This window comes from Coregonus lavaretus (genome assembly GCF_964263955.1).
Source record: "Coregonus lavaretus genome assembly, chromosome: 22".
Classification (NCBI taxonomy): Eukaryota; Metazoa; Chordata; class Actinopteri; order Salmoniformes; family Salmonidae; genus Coregonus; species Coregonus lavaretus.
In genome coordinates this window covers 10,535,469-10,552,131 of record NC_140009.1, presented here as the reverse complement: position 1 = coordinate 10,552,131, position 16,663 = coordinate 10,535,469, and the positions used below count along the sequence as shown (strand labels likewise).

At 44.7% G+C, this 16,663-nt stretch overlaps 1 protein-coding gene across 1 annotated transcript in view; it reads right to left on the bottom strand.

Moving 5' to 3' along the window:
• The window catches only part of LOC311150251 (NUAK family SNF1-like kinase 1), a 48,190-nt gene that overhangs the window by 26,875 nt on the left and 4,652 nt on the right, over positions 1-16,663 (bottom strand). The window contains exons 2-3 of the mRNA XM_084187629.1: positions 11,330-11,450; positions 11,076-11,227 (exon numbers count right to left, since the gene is read on the bottom strand). Coding sequence (XP_084043755.1) covers positions 11,076-11,227; positions 11,330-11,450 — 273 coding nt within the window. The remainder of the gene's footprint in view (positions 1-11,075; positions 11,228-11,329; positions 11,451-16,663) is intronic.

The following is a 16,663-nucleotide window of genomic DNA, read 5'->3' as shown; positions in this document are numbered from 1 at the left end:
TACCTGCACCAAAACTCCTGTATTGTTCCTTCATAGCTTGTTCTCCATCTTATTTTTTAAATAGGGAGACAATTTGTTTTCAGCACTTTTATTTCCATGACTGATAACTTTTTTTCTCATGCTCTCTCTTGTCCCTCTGCAGCAGACATATGGTGACCAATATGTTTGGAACATCGAATCGCAATAAAATCACAGTATCGAATCGCAATACATATAGAATCGTGAGAATCGCAACACATTTCGTATCGGCACCTATGACTGTAAGTCGCTTTGGATAAAAGCGTCTGCTAAATGGCATATTAATATTATTAATTAAGTATCGTGATAATATAGTATCGTGAGGTCCCTGGAAATTCCCAGCCCTAAGTACTACAGTGCCTTCAGAAAGTATACACACCCCTTGATTCTTTCCACATTTTGTTGTGTTACAGCCTGAATTTTTTATTGATTAAATTGAGCGTTTGTGTCACTGATACCCCATAATGTCAAAGTGGAATTATGTTTTTAGAATTTTTTACAAATTAAATTACAAATAAAAAGCTGAAACATCTTCAGCAGATAAGTATTCATCCCCTTTGTTATGGCAAGCCTAAATACGTTCAGGAGTAAACATTTGCTTAACAAGTCACACAATAAGTTGCATGGACTCACTTTGTGTGCAATAATAGTGTTTAACATTATTATTGAATGACTACCCCATCTCTGTACCCCACACATACAATTATCTGTAAGGTCTCTCAGTCCAGCACCGAATTTCAAGCACAGATTCAACCACAAAGATCAGGGAGATTTTCCAATGCCTCGAAAAGAAGGGCACCTATTGGTAGATGGGTAAAAATATAAACAAGCAAACATTTCATTTTTAGCAGATGCTCTTATCCAGACCGACTTACAGTTAGTGAGTGCATAAATTATTTTATTTTTTTTCATAGTGAGAATTGAACCCACAACCCTGGCGTTGCAAACACCATGCTCTACAAACTGAGCTACATCCCTGCCCCTGGACGACACCGGGCCAATTGTGCACCACCCCATGGGTCTTCCGGTCGCGGCCAGCTACAACAGAATTCAAACCAGGATCTCTAGTTGCACAGCTAGCACTGCGATGCAGTGCCTTAGACCACTGCGCCACCAGTACCACAATAATATCACGGTACCAAAATGTTATGATACTTATGATAACAAACATTTTAGAATACCGTAGTACCGTTTTATATGGTACACCGAATTTGTTTGTCCAACAACTACTTGACTTATAAAGAAACCCAACTTGAGTAGTCACATGTGGAACTACTTTGGTTTTCATTCAGACAAAGACAGAAAAGTAGTTGATGATGAACGCCCTATCTGCAAAAAATGCGGGAAACGCACCTGCAGACAACACACCCCGACCTGGCTACTGTAGTGAAGAGAAAGGAGATATGTAAAGTTAGCTATGTTTTTGTACTTATTATAGCAAATGGCATATGCTAGCTATCTAATGTTGCTAGCTATGGTTAGCTAGTTAGCTAATGTTAGGTCAGCTACTGCAACGTCAATTTTGTATTTTATTTTATTTTATTTCACCTTTATTTAACAAGGTAAACGAGTTGAGAACAAGTTCTCATTTACATCTGCGACCTGGCCAAGATAAAGCAAAGCAGTGCGAAAATTAGCTAGCTAGCTAACGTTAGGACGGCTACTGTAACGTTAGCTACTACTGTTTACTGTTAAACAAACTACAGCTAGAGCTGACGTTGTCTGTTAAAGTTAGCTAGCAGCGCTAGCTGTGATGGAGGTAGCTAGCACTGCTAGCTGTGATGGAAGTAGCTAGCTGTGATGGAGGTAGCTAGCTAGCTAGTGTGATAGGCCTAGCATACAGTAACTAAGTTTATTCGCCAGGACTGTACTTCCAAACTGTAAAAAAATAAAATAAAGAAAACCCACTTCTCTCCTGACTTTTGGAGTGGCTGTTCGTTCTCCGTGAGCAGCAGATGGTGCTGCAGTGCCGGAACGAAATGCATTGCAACTAGGCCTCTAACTTAGTGAATATTGAGTGCCTATCCCATTATAATCTGTAGGTAAAGGCACCTGTGCAACAGAATATTTATTTGGGTCGTTTGAGTGAGTTTAATAGAGGTGTTTGTGTGAGTGAGTGAGTGACAGAAAGAGCCTTTTTACATACAGCTATTTTGTGAGTTTGAGAGGTGTGCGTGTGTGTCAGAGTCTGTGTGAGAGAGGGAGAGAGTACGGGAGTGAATGGGGTGTGTGAGGGAGTGAGAAAAAAGGAGTATGTAAGAGTGTCAGTGTGTGACAGAGATTGAGATAAAAGGGAGAAAGCGAGTGTGTGTGTCTGGGAGAGACAATAGAGGAGAAAATTAAGATCTGTTTTTTCCCTCTTTCCTTTCAGAATCAATGCAGGCCTACATGAATACAAACCCAGCCCACCCTGACCCTCCCAAAGCTGTTTGATTACCTGAAGCATTATGAACCACATTCAAGAGAGGCCAAAAAGCTGTGTGGACCATGTGCCAGTGTACAAAGTAGAGAAGTGGGAATTTAAACAACTGGTGAGGAAGCTGAACCCCAAATATGTGCTACTGGAACTTCTTCATGAACACATTGATCCCAAAGCTCTACAGCGAAACCAGGGCAATCCTAAAGGCTCAATTTGAAGGCATCCACTGCTACTCATGCACCACTGATCTCTGGACCAGCAGAGCAATGAATGGATACATTGTTGTGACTGTTCAGTTTGTTTCAGATACCTGGGACATGAAATCATGGTGCTTGGGCTGCTCTGGTCTGAACAGCGACCACACAGCAGAGAGCCTAAGAGAAGCACTGGACGAGACACTGAAGGAGGACTGGGGCTTGCTACTCACAGACAACGCTTCCAATAACCGCAAGGCATTCTCAGATTACAATTGGATCCCATGTTTTGGGCACAACCTAGATCTTGCAATCAACAAGGTACTGAACATCGACCATGTCCCTCAAGCTTATCCAGGCTACTGAAAACAGTGTCAGGATTTACAAGGTCAGATCCTATGAATAGGCAGCTGAAAGCTAAACAGTCTCTCCTGGGCTTACCAGACCACAAGCTCATCCACGATGAACCAACAAGGTAGGGCACAGCCTACGAGATGGTAGAACGCTTTCTTGAGCAGCAGCCAGCTGTTTGTGCAGTCCTTTCTGATAACAAAAAGAAGTGCATCTTATGCCAAAGACGACTGATGTCACTACACTGGAGATAGTGAAAGATGTCCTGGCTCCACTAACAGGATTCACAGATGCCCTCAGCAGGGAGAAACACACCACCCTCTCCTCAGTTCTCCCTCTGCTGTGAAAATCTACTCAAGCCTTACTGTTGCTGAGAAAGATGGCAACTTGGCTACAGAGATGAAGGAGAAAGTGAGAGCTGACGACAGAGACTTACATTTCACGCTTAAGGTTGCCACTTTCCCTGATCCAAGATTCAAGGACACCTTTTGTCTCAATGAAACCAGAGGTCGAGAAAGCACTTTTAGAACAAGCCAACTCACATCAGAGGAAAATGCAGAGGTGCCCGTGCCAAGCAAACGGGGGAAGTCTTGTATGTCAGGGCTATTATCCACCATTATAACTGAGAAAAAAGGAGCCCAGACCAGTGAGACCCCACCCAGACATGCCAGCCCACAAGAGACTCAAGAAGGAGCTTGCCTTGTATAGCTCCATGGAGGAGATTGATGCCGACCAAAACCCACTTAGTTGGTGGAAACTAAATGCAGGGACTTTTACGGTCTTAATGTGCAAGGAAGTTCCTGAGAATATCAGCATCCAGCTGTGCTTCTGAGCGGGTGTTCAGTACCTCCGGAATCATCTGCAGTCCCAGACGCTCTAGACTATCTCCCCGAAGTGTGAATAAGCTGGTGTCTTTAGCCAAAAAACCTTCCACAAATTATACACCTTGGCCTTTACCAGTCTGTGTAATAGCCTGTGTTGAATCAGAGGACTGAACTGTTGTTCATTCAGTTGTTCATGGGATTGGGGAGGTCTTCCTCTTTTCTAGCATGTTTCTGGCCCTCTCTAGCAAAGTGACAGTCTGAACTTATTCTGTGTGTGTGTGTGTGTGTGTGTGTGAGAGAGAGAGATGATTGAGGGAGTCTAAAGACTGTAAACTCGGAGTACTGAACTGTTGCTTATGGGATTGGGGTGGTTTTCCCCCTTTTCTGTCCCATTTTTAGGGAAGCCTTTTTATTTGCTCCCCCAAAGGTGACTTTGATGTCAGATTTCTGGTATATTTGCGCAACAAAATAAGCATTTTATTTAAATAAAAATTCACTGAAGAGTAAAGATGGTTTCATGTAGTATTGTTCTGCTCACTGCCACAATGACGTGTCAATCATTATGTAAGGGTTAATCAACGAGGGGCTATGTGTTCTCTGGAAAATAATGCATGCATGACGCGGAAGGTGTGTGCCACGACGCGCAGCGGAGGCACATTTTACCTGTGGTATCGCGATACTAGGCCTGGTATCGTATCTTTAGTAAACTGTTGGTATCGTGACAACACTACATTCAATATCCATTTGAGCATGGGGAAGTTATTAATTACACTTTGGATGGTGTATAAATACACCCAGTCACAAAATAATAGATACTGCCGTCCTTCCTAACTAAGTTGCCGGAGAGGAAGTAAAGCACTCAGGGACTTCACCATGAGGCCAATGGTGACTTTAAAACAGTTACAGAGTTCAATGGCTGTGATAGAAGAAAACTGAGGATGGATCAACAACATTGTAGTTACTCCACAATACTAATAACCTAAATGACAGAGTGAAAAGAAGAAAGCCTGTACAGTGGGGGAAAAAAAGTATTTAGTCAGCCACCAATTGTGCAAGTTCTCCCACTTAAAAAGATGAGAGAGGCCTGTAATTTTCATCATAGGTACACGTCAACTATGACAGACAAATTGAGATTTTTTTTCCAGAAAATCACATTGTAGGATTTTTAATGAATTTATTTGCAAATTATTGGGGAAAATAAGTATTTGGTCACCTACAAACAAGCAAGATTTCTGGCTCTCACAGACCTGTAACTTCTTCTTTAAGAGGCTCCTCTGTCCTCCACTCGTTACCTGTATTAATGGCACCTGTTTGAACTTGTTATCAGTATAAAAGACACCTGTCCACAACCTCAAACAGTCACACTCCAAACTCCACTATGGCCAAGACCAAAGAGCTGTCAAAGGACAACAAACAAAATTGTAGACCTGCACCAGGCTGGGAAGACTGAATCTGCAATAGGTAAGCAGCTTGGTTTGAAGAAATCAACTGTGGGAGCAATTATTAGGAAATGGAAGGCATCTTTTCACTCCCTCCTCTCTACATTTTCTTCATCTGTTTCTGCTGCTAAGGCCACCTTCTACCACTCTAAATTCCAAGCATCTGCCTCTAACCGTAGGAAGCTCTTTGCCACATTTTCCTCCCTCCTGAATCCTCCCCCCCTCCTCTCTCTCTGTGGATGACTTCGTCAACCACTTTGAAAAGAAGGTTGACGACATCCGATCCTCGTTTGTTAAGTCTAATGACACTGCTGGTCCTGCTCACACTGCCCTACCCTATGCTTTGACTTCTTTCTCCCCTCTCTCTCCAGATAAAATCCTGCGACTTGTGACTGCAGGCCGCCCAACAACCTGCCCGCTTGACCCCATCCCCTCCTCCCTTCTCCAGACCATCTCCGGTGACCTTCTCCCCTACCTCACCTCGCTGATCAACTCATCCTTGACCGCTGGCCATGTCCCTTCCGTCTTCAAGAGAGCGAGAGTTGCTCCCCTTCTCAAAAAACCAACACTCGACCCCACTGATGTCAACAACTACAGACCAGTATCCCTTCTTTCTTTTCTTTCCAAAACTATTGAGCGTGCCGTCTTTAGCCAACTCTCTTGCTATCTCTCTCAGAATGACCTTCTTGATCCAAACCAATCAGGTTTCAGGACTGGTCATTCAACTGAGACTGCTCTTCTCTGTGTCACGGAGACTCTCCGCACTGCTAAAGCTAACTCTCTCTCCTCTGCTCTTGTCCTTCTAGACCTGTCTGCTGCCTTTGATACTGTGAACCATCAGATCCTCCTCTCCACCCTCTCCGAGCTGGGCATCTCCGGCGCGGCTCACTCCTGGATTGCGTCCTACCTGACCGGTCGCTCCTACCAAGTGGCGTGGCGAGAAGCTGTCTCCGCACCACGTGCTCTCACCACTGGTGTCCCCCAAGGCTCAGTTCTAGGCCCTCTCCTTTTCTCCCTATACACCAAGTCACTTGGCTCTGTCATATCCTCACATGGTCTCTCCTATCATTGCTACGCTGACGATACACAACTAATCTTCTCCTTTCCCCCTTCTGATAACCAGGTGGCGAATCGCATCTTTGCATGTCTGGCAGACATATCAGTATGGATGACGGATCACCACCTCAAGCTGAACCCTGGCAAGACGGAGCTGCTCTTCCTCCCGGGGAAGGACTGCCCGTTCCATGATCTCGCCATCACGGTTGACAACTCCGCTGTGTCCTCCTCCCAGAGTGCGAAGAGCCTAGGCGTGACCCTGGACAACACCCTGTCGTTCTCCGCCAACATCAAGGCGGTGACCCGCTCCTGCAGGTTCATGCTCTACAACATTCGGAGAGTACGACCCTGCCTTACACAGGAAGCGGCACAGGTCCTAATCCAGGCACTTGTCATCTCCCGTCTGGACTACTGCAACTCGCTGTTGGCTGGCCTCCCTGCCTGTGCCATTAAACCCCTACAACTCATCCAGAATGCCGCAGCCCGTCTGGTGTTCAACCTTCCCAAGTTCTCTCACGTCACCCCCCTCCTCCGCACACTCCACTGGCTTCCAGTTGAAGCTCGCATCCGCTACAAGACCATGGTGCTTGCCTATGGAGCAGTGAGGGGAACGGCACCTCTGTACCTTCAGGCTCTGATCAGTCCCTACACCCAAATGAGGGCATTGCGCTCATCCACCTCTGGCCTGCTGGCTCCCCTTCCTCTGCGGAAGCATAGTTCCCGCTCAGCCCAGTCAAAACTGTTCGCTGCTCTGGCACCCCAATGGTGGAACAAGCTCCCTCACGACGCCAGGATAGCGGAGTCACTCACCACCTTCCGGAGACATTTGAAACCCCACCTCTTTAAGGAATACCTGGGATAGGATAAAGGAATCCTTCTACCCCCCCCCCCCCCCCCCCAATTGTAAAGTGGTTATCCCACTGGCTATAGGGTGAACGCACCAATTTGTGAGTCGCTCTGGCTAAGAGTGTCTGCTAAATGACGTTAATGTGCCCTTGAGCAAGGCACTTAACCCTAATTGCTCCTGTAAGTCGCTCTGGATAAGAGCGTCTGCTAAATGACTAAAATGTAAATGTAAATGTAAATGTAATGTAAATGACATACAAGACCACTGATAATCTCCCTCGATCTGGGGCTCCACGCAAGATCTCACCCCGTGGGGTCAAAATGATCACAAGAACGGTGAGCAAAAATCCCAGAACCACACGGGGGGACCTAGTGAATGACCTGCAGAGAGCTGGGACCAAAGTAACAAAGCCTACCATCAGTAACACACTACGCCGCCAGGGACTCAAATCCTGCAGTGCCAGATGTGTCCCCCTGCTTAAGCCAGTACATATCCAGGCCCGTCTGAAGTTTGCTAGAGTGCATTTGGATGATCCAGAAGAGGATTGGGAGAATGTCATATGGTCAGATGAAACCAAAATAGAACTTTTTGGTAAAAACTCAACTCGTCGTGTTTGGAGGACAAAGAATGCTGAGTTTCATCCAAAGAACACCATACCTACTGTGAAGCATGGGGGTGGAAACATCATGCTTTGGGGCTGTTTTTCTGCAAAGGGACCAGGACGACTGATCCGTGTAAAGGAAAGAATGAATAGGGCCATGTATTGTGAGATTTTGAGTGAAAACCTCCTTCCATCAGCAAGGGCATTGAAGATGAAACGTGGGTGGGTCTTTCAGCATGACAATGATCCCAAACACACCGCCCAGGCAACGAAGGAGTGGCTTCGTAAGAAGCATTTCAAGGTCCTGGAGTGGCCTAGCCAGTCTCCAGATCTCAACCCCATTGAAAATCTTTGGAGGGAGTTGAAAGTCTGTGTTGCCCAGCGACAGCCCCAAAACATCACTGCTCTAGAGGAGATCTGCATGGAGGAATGGGCCAAAATACCAGCAACAGTGTGTGAAAACCTTGTGAAGACTTACAGAAAACGTTTGATCTGTGTCATTGCCAACAAAGGGTATATAACAAAGTATTGAGAAACTTTTGTTATTGACCAAATACTTATTTTCCACCATAATTTGCAAATCAATTCATAAAAAATCCTACAATGTGATTTTCTGGATTTTTTTCTTCTAATTTTGTCTGTCATAGTTGACGTGTACCTATGATGAACATTACAGGCCTCTCTCATCTTTTTAAGTGGGAGAACTTGCACAATTGGTGGCTGACTAAATAATTTTTTTCCCCACTGTACATAATACAAATATTCCAAAACATGCATTCTGTTTGCAATAAGGCACTGAAGTAATACTGCAAAATATATGGAAAATAATGTACTTTTTGTCCTGAATAGAAAGCGCTATGTTTGGGGCAAAACCGACACAACACATCACTGAGTACCACTCTTCATATTTTCAAGCATGGTGGTGGGTGCATCATGTTATAGGTATGCTTGTCATCGGCAAGGACTAAGGAGTTTTTTAGGATAAAAAGAAATGGAATAGAGCTATGCACAGGCAAAATCCTAGAGGAACACCTGGTTCAGTCTGCTTTTCAACAGACACTGGGAGACAAATTCACCTTTCAGCAGGACAATAACCTAAAACACAAGGCCAAATACACTGAAGTTGCTTATCAAGACGACATTGAATGTTCCTGAGTGGCCTAGTTACAGTTTTGACTTAAATTGTCTTGAAGGTCTATGGCAAGACTTCAAAATGGCTGTCTTAACAACCAACTTGACAGAGCTTGAAGAATTTGAAAAAGAATAGTCCAGGTGTGCAAAGCTCTTAGAGACTTACCCAGAAAGAAACAGCTGTTATCACTGCGAAAGGTGATTCTAACATGTATTGACTCAGGGGGTTGAATACTTAGCTAATCAAGATATACAGTTGAAGTCGGATGTCATTAAAACTCGTTTTTCAACCACTCCACACATTTCTTGTTAACAAACTATAGTTTTGGCAAGTCGGTTAGGACATCTACTTTGTGCATGACACAAGTAATTTTTCCAACAATTGTTGACAGACAGATTATTTCACTGTATCACAATACCAGTGGGTCAGAAGTTTACATACACTAAATTGACTGTGCCTATAAACAGCTTGGAAAATTCCAGAAAATGATGTCATGGCTTTAGAAGCTTCTGATAGGCTAATTGACATAATTTGAGTCAATTGGAGGTGTACCTGTGGATGTATTTCAAGGCCTACCTTCACTCAGTGCCTCTTTGTTTGACATTATGGGAAAATCAAAAGAAATCAGCCAAGACCACAGTAAAAAAAATTGTAGACCTCCACAAGTCTGGTTCATCCTTGGGAGCAATTTCCAAATGCCTGAAGGTACCACGTTCATCTGTACAAACAATAGTAAACAAGTATAAACACCATGGGACCACGCAGCTGTCATACCACTCAGGAAGGAGACGCATTCTGTCTCCTAGAGATTAACGTACTTTGGTGCGAAAAGCGCAAATAAATCCCAGAACAACAGCAAAGGACCTTGTGAAGATGCTGGAGGAAACAGGTACAAAAGTATCTATATCCACAGTAAAACGAGTCCTATATCGACATAATCTGAAAGGCCGCTCAGCAAGGAAGAAGCCACTGCTCCAAAACCGGCATAAAAAAGCCAGACTACGGTTTGCAACTGCACATGGGGACAAATATTGTACTTTTTGGAGAAATGTCCTCTGGTCTGATGAAACAAAAATAGAACTGTTTGGCCATAGTTAAGTTTGGAGGAAAAAGGGGGTTCTTGCAAGCCGAAGAACACCATCCCAACCGTGAAGCACGAGGGTGGCAGCATCATGCTGTGGGGGTGCTTTGCTGCAGGAGGGACTGGTGCACTTCACAAAATAGATGGCATTTTGGAAAAATTGAAAATTATGTGGTTATATTGAAGCAACATCCCAAGACATCAGTCAGGAAGTTAAAGCTTGGTCGCAAATGGGTCTTCCAAATGGACAATGACCCCAAGCATACTTCCAAAGTTGTGGCAAAATGGCAAGAACAACAAAGTCAAGGTATTGGAGAGGCCATCACAAAGCCATGACCTCAATGCTATGAACAATTTGTGGGCAGAACTGAAAAAGTGTGTGCGAGCAAGGAGGCCTACAAACCTGACTCAGTTACACCAGCTCTGTCAGGAAGAATGGGGCAAAATTCACCCAACTTATTGTGGGAGCTTGTGGAAGGATACCTGAAACGTTTGACCTAAGTTAAACAATTTAAAGGCAATGCTACCAAATACTAATTGAGTGTATGTAAACTTCTGACACACTGGGAATGTGATGAAATAAATAAAAGCTGGAATAAATCATTCTCTCTACTATTATTCTGACATTTCACATTCTTAAAATAAAGTGGTGATCCTAACTGACCTAAGACAGGGAATTTTTACTAGGATTAAATGTCAGGCATTGTGAAAAACTGAGTTTAAATGTATTTGGCTAAGGCGTATGTAAACTTCCGACTTCAACTGTATTAGTGTTTTATTTTACATTATAAAAAATAAAATAACAAAAATCTTAGACTTTGACATTACAGAGTATTTTGTGTAGATCGTTGACAAAAGATGACAGTGAAATCCATTTTAATCCTACTTTGTAACAACAAAATGTGGAAAAAGTCAAGGGGTGTGAATACTTTCTGAAGGCACTGTAACTGTATAAAGTTTTCCCACCATCACTACTGAAAAGAGAAACGGCAGCAGGATCTAGGATTCATCACATTCATTAGCAAATAATTATGCTCATTAAAATACAATGATTGTGTGCGAACGCTCATGCATTTCTGTGTGAGCCTGTGAAGCATGTGTGTGCGTGTTTACCTTGTGGCAGTAGTGCACGGCGGAGGTGATTTGTCTGAAGATGTCTCTGGCCTCTGTCTCCACCAGTCTCCTCCTCTCATGGACGTAGTCATATAGCTCCCCTCTGCTGGCGTATTCCATCACTATCACTATCTTATCACGACTCTCAAACACTACACGGGACAGGGAGAGCACAGAGAAGGGTTACAATGTGTGTGTGTGTGTGTGTACATATGTGTGTTTTCCTGTCAGTGTGTGTGTGTGTGTATTCTCACCCTCGTGAAAGCGTATGATGTTGGGGTGTTTGAGGGCTGAGGTGATTTCTATCTCTCTCTGGATATGAACTCTGTCCGTATCATCAGTGATGCTCTCCTTACGAATCGACTTGATGGCCACCTGAGAACACACAACACCAGACACACACACACAGCGTTAGACTTCATTACGATTACACACACCTCCGAGCTAAAAACACACCACACACACCTAAGAATGTTAACGGCACAGGCACACACACACACACAAACGATACAATGCTGGGCCTTGTTAGGTTACGCACATCTGCACAAACAAAGATCATTTATAGTCAACCATAGTCAATATGATGATGCTTATAAATCAATGCACACAGTGTCACTGGGTAATCTTGGCACCCTCTTTTCTCTGGAAAACACAAGCTAAGTCCAGTATCTTCTGGTCTATAGAGTAGTCTGTCTTCTATCTGGTCTATAGAGTAGTCTGTCTTCTATCTGGTCTATAGTGTAGTCTGTCTTCTATCTGGTCTATAGTGTAGTCTGTCTTCTATCTGGTCTATAGAGTAGTCTGTCTTCTATCTGGTCTATAGTGTAGTCTGTCTTCTATCTGGTCTATAGAGTAGTCTGTCTTCTATCTGGTCTATAGAGTAGTCTGTCTTCTATCTGGTCTATAGAGTAGTCTGTCTTCTATCTGGTCTATAGAGTAGTCTGTCTTCTATCTGGTCTATAGTGTAGTCTGTCTTCTATCTGGTCTATAGAGTAGTCTGTCTTCTATCTGGTCTATAGTGTAGTCTGTCTTCTATCTGGTCTATAGAGTAGTCTGTCTTCTATCTGGTCTATAGAGTAGTCTGTCTTCTATCTGGTCTATAGTGTAGTCTGTCTTCTATCTGGTCTATAGTGTAGTCTGTCTTCTATCTGGTCTATAGAGTAGTCTGTCTTCTATCTGGTCTATAGTGTAGTCTGTCTTCTATCTGGTCTATAGTGTAGTCTGTCTTCTATCTGGTCTATAGAGTAGTCTGTCTTCTATCTGGTCTATAGAGTAGTCTGTCTTCTATCTGGTCTATAGAGTAGTCTGTCTTCTATCTGGTCTATAGAGTAGTCTGTCTTCTATCTGGTCTATAGTGTAGTCTGTCTTCTATCTGGTCTATAGAGTAGTCTGTCTTCTATCTGGTCTATAGAGTAGTCTGTCTTCTATCTGGTCTATAGAGTAGTCTGTCTTCTATCTGGTCTATAGAGTAGTCTGTCTTCTATCTGGTCTATAGTGTAGTCTGTCTTCTATCTGGTCTATAGAGTAGTCTGTCTTCTATCTGGTCTATAGTGTAGTCTGTCTTCTATCTGGTCTATAGTGTAGTCTGTCTTCTATCTGGTCTATAGTGTAGTCTGTCTTCTATCTGGTCTATAGTGTAGTCTGTCTTCTATCTGGTCTATAGAGTAGTCTGTCTTCTATCTGGTCTATAGAGTAGTCTGTCTTCTATCTGGTCTATAGAGTAGTCTGTCTTCTATCTGGTCTATAGTGTAGTCTGTCTTCTATCTGGTCTATAGAGTAGTCTGTCTTCTATCTGGTCTATAGAGTAGTCTGTCTTCTATCTGGTCTATAGAGTAGTCTGTCTTCTATCTGGTCTATAGTGTAGTCTGTCTTCTATCTGGTCTATAGAGTAGTCTGTCTTCTATCTGGTCTATAGTGTAGTCTGTCTTCTATCTGGTCTATAGAGTAGTCTGTCTTCTATCTGGTCTATAGAGTAGTCTGTCTTCTATCTGGTCTATAGAGTAGTCTGTCTTCTATCTGGTCTATAGAGTAGTCTGTCTTCTATCTGGTCTATAGAGTAGTCTGTCTTCTATCTGGTCTATAGTGTAGTCTGTCTTCTATCTGGTCTATAGAGTAGTCTGTCTTCTATCTGGTCTATAGTGTAGTCTGTCTTCTATCTGGTCTATAGAGTAGTCTGTCTTCTATCTGGTCTATAGAGTAGTCTGTCTTCTATCTGGTCTATAGAGTAGTCTGTCTTCTATCTGGTCTATAGAGTAGTCTGTCTTCTATCTGGTCTATAGTGTAGTCTGTCTTCTATCTGGTCTATAGTGTAGTCTGTCTTCTATCTGGTCTATAGAGTAGTCTGTCTTCTATCTGGTCTATAGAGTAGGCTAAAGATCAGGTACTGTGAGCTAGTGATGGGTGAACAAATCTATACAGTTACATATCTGGATATTATAATCACAGTATCGAATCGCAATACATATAGAATCGTGAGAATCACAATACATATCGTATCGGCACCTAAGTATCGTTATATCGTATCGTGAGGTCCCTGGAAATGTCCAGCCTTACCATGAGCCAGGCGTAACTATGGTGATGCTTTATTTGTCCCTGTTGTTTGTCCGTCCAGGGTTTGGTCCCAGCAACAACAGATTCCTCAATAGTTAAATCCTCACCACTCCAGCCACCCGGGCCAACACTTAATTCATTCACTCTCTCTTATCTCTCTCATGCTTAATCGCCTCGTTAAGGAAGACAGGCAAACACTGACAATCACACAATTCACGAGTTTCCAAACACACACACACACACACGTAAAGTCCCTGGGTAGAGGTGTCACGCCCTGACTCTGAGGACTTGTATTTGTTGAGTCAGGGTGTGTATTTTCTGTGTTGTGTTTGCTATGTCGATGTTCTATGTTTAAGATCTAGAATGTGTAGATCTATGTTGGCCTGTGTGGTTCCCAATCAGAGGCAGCTGTTGCTCGTTGTCTCTGATTGGGGACCATACTTAGGCAGCCTTTTGGCACCTGTTAGTTGTGGGATCTTGTTCCGTGTAAGGTATGTTGTGTTGTGCTGCCTTGGACTTCACGTTTCGTTTCATTTTGTTGTTTTGTCGTGGTGTTTATTCAATATAAATAAACATGTATGCATATCACGCTGCGCCTTGGTCCGTCCCGTCTATAAGCGATCGTGACAAGAGGTGATACTTGGGGTTTAGGGATGGATGGTGAGAGCAGTCAGAGGCTGCAGGCAGGCAGCTGCAGTGTTCACACACTGTTCACTTACTCTCACACCCAAAAATGTTTTGTGTGAGGCTTCAACCTGATACGTAAGAGTTATTCAACCCTGTGGCATTATAGCAACCATTAGGGTTCTCAAAGCTAGCGCTCCATCTCTCAGAGGACCACAGTTCTTCCAGTTGGGTCACAGTTCTAGAATTCTCAGCTGCCGGAAAGAACTCTGGGACATCAGAAGATGGTATTCACACGCTCTCTGGGCCACCACATTTACACAACACACACATATCCACACACACTCCTGGGACTCCCTGACTTAGATACTCATGCTTGCTTGATCAGCCACCAGAGATCCATGTCTTGTAAACTGTGTGGACGTGCTAGCAGGGTAAAGTCCCACTAGAGAGAACAGTGATGTAACCACACCACTGACCTTCCCTACAGACTCCACGTCTCATCTGATCATGCAGGGGATTGTCTGTGTGTGTGAGCATGCCTGTATTCATGGCACTATTAGTCCAAGTATCTGAATGACCTCTAAAAATATGTGGATCGTTCATATCATTTAAGTCATTTGTTTGTGTAAAATACTAAAGGCTGATCCGGGAGGACCATGAATAACGGGTATTACTTCTGGCCACACTTCCGTAAAGCCCAGCTCTGTGGAGTGTACGGCTTAAAGTGGTCCTATGGACAGATACTCCAATCTCCGCTGTGGAGCTTTGCAGCTCCTTCAGGGTTATCTTTGGTCTCTTTGTTGCCTCTCTGATTAATGCCCTCCTTGCCTGGTCCGTGAGTTTTGGTGGGCGGCCCTCTCTTGGCAGGTTTGTTGTGGTGCCATATTCTTTCCATTTTTTAATAATGGATTTAATGGTGCCCCGTGGGATGTTCAAAGTTTCTGATATTTTTTTATAACCCAACCCTGATCTGTACTTCTCCACAACTTTGTCCCTGACCTGTTTGGAGAGCTCCCTGGTCTTCATGGTGCCGCTTGCTTGGTGGTGCCCCTTGCTTAGTAGTGTTGCAGACTCTGGGGCCTTTCAGAACAGGCGTATATATACAGATCATGTGACAGATCATGTGACACTTAGATTGCACACAGGTGGACTTTATTTAACTAATTATGTGACTTCTGAAGGTAATTGGTTGCACCAGATCTTATTTAGGGGCTTCATAGCAAAGGGGGTGAATACATATGCACGCACCACTTTTCCGTTGTTTATTTGAAACAAGTTATTTTTTTCATTTCACTTCACCAATTTGGATTATTTTGTGTATGTCCATTCAAATTCCATTTAAATGACAGGTTGTAATGCAACAAAATAGGAAAAACGCCAAGGGGGATGAATACTTTTGCAAGGCACTGTACCTAGTGGGGGAGAAGGGGGCAGAGGATGGGGTTGAAGGATGGTGGGGGAGAAGGGGGCAGAGGATGGGGTGAAGGTTGGTGGGGGAGAAGGGGGCTGTGGAGGGCAGTGAAGGATGGTGAGGGAGAAGGTGGCAGTGGAGGGCAGTGAAGGATGGTGGGGGAGAAGGGGGCAGTGGAGGGGGGTGAAGGATGGTGGGGGAGAAGGGGGCAGTGAAGGGGGTGAAGGATGGTGGGAGAGAAGGAGGGTGCGGGAGAAGGTGGCAGTGGAGGGCAGTGAAGGATGGTGGGGGAGAAGGGGGCAGTGGAGGGGGGTGAAGGATGGTGGGGGAGAAGGGGGCAGTGAAGGGGGTGAAGGATGGTGGGGGAGAAGTGGGCAGTGGAGGGGGTTGAAGTATGTTGGGGGAGAAAGGCAGAGGAGGGGGTTGAAGGATGGTGGGGGAGAAGGAGAGAGAGGAGGGGGTTGAAGAATGGTGGGGGAGAAGGGGGCAGAGGAGGGGGTTGAAGGATGGTGGGGGAGAAAGGCAGAGGAGGGGGTTGAAGGATGGTGGGGGAGAAGGGGAGAGAGGAGGGTGTTGAAGGATGGTGGGGGAGAAGGGGGCAGAGGAGAAGGGTGAAGGATGGTGGGTGCAAAGGGGGCAGAGGAGCGGGTGAAGAATGGTGGGGGAGAAGGGGGCTGTGAAGGGCAGTGAAGGATGGTGGGGAGAAGGGGGCAGTGGAGGGGGGTGAAGGATGGTGGGGGGAAAAGGGGCAGTGGAGGGGGGTGAAAGATGGTGGGGGAGAAAGTGGCAGTGGAGGGCGGTGAAGGATGGTGGGGGAGAAGGGGGCAGTGGAGACTAAGGGAGGAGGGGAGGGAGGGCTAGCATTTGGTGAGAAGGCTTACATGGTAAGAGTATTGGAGGTTGAGGGCGGAAAAGGGGTGTGAGAGGGGGCAGTGGAGAGCATGAGGGAGAGTGGGGCATGGGGTTAACGGAAGGAGAACTGGGAGCACTCTGGATATTG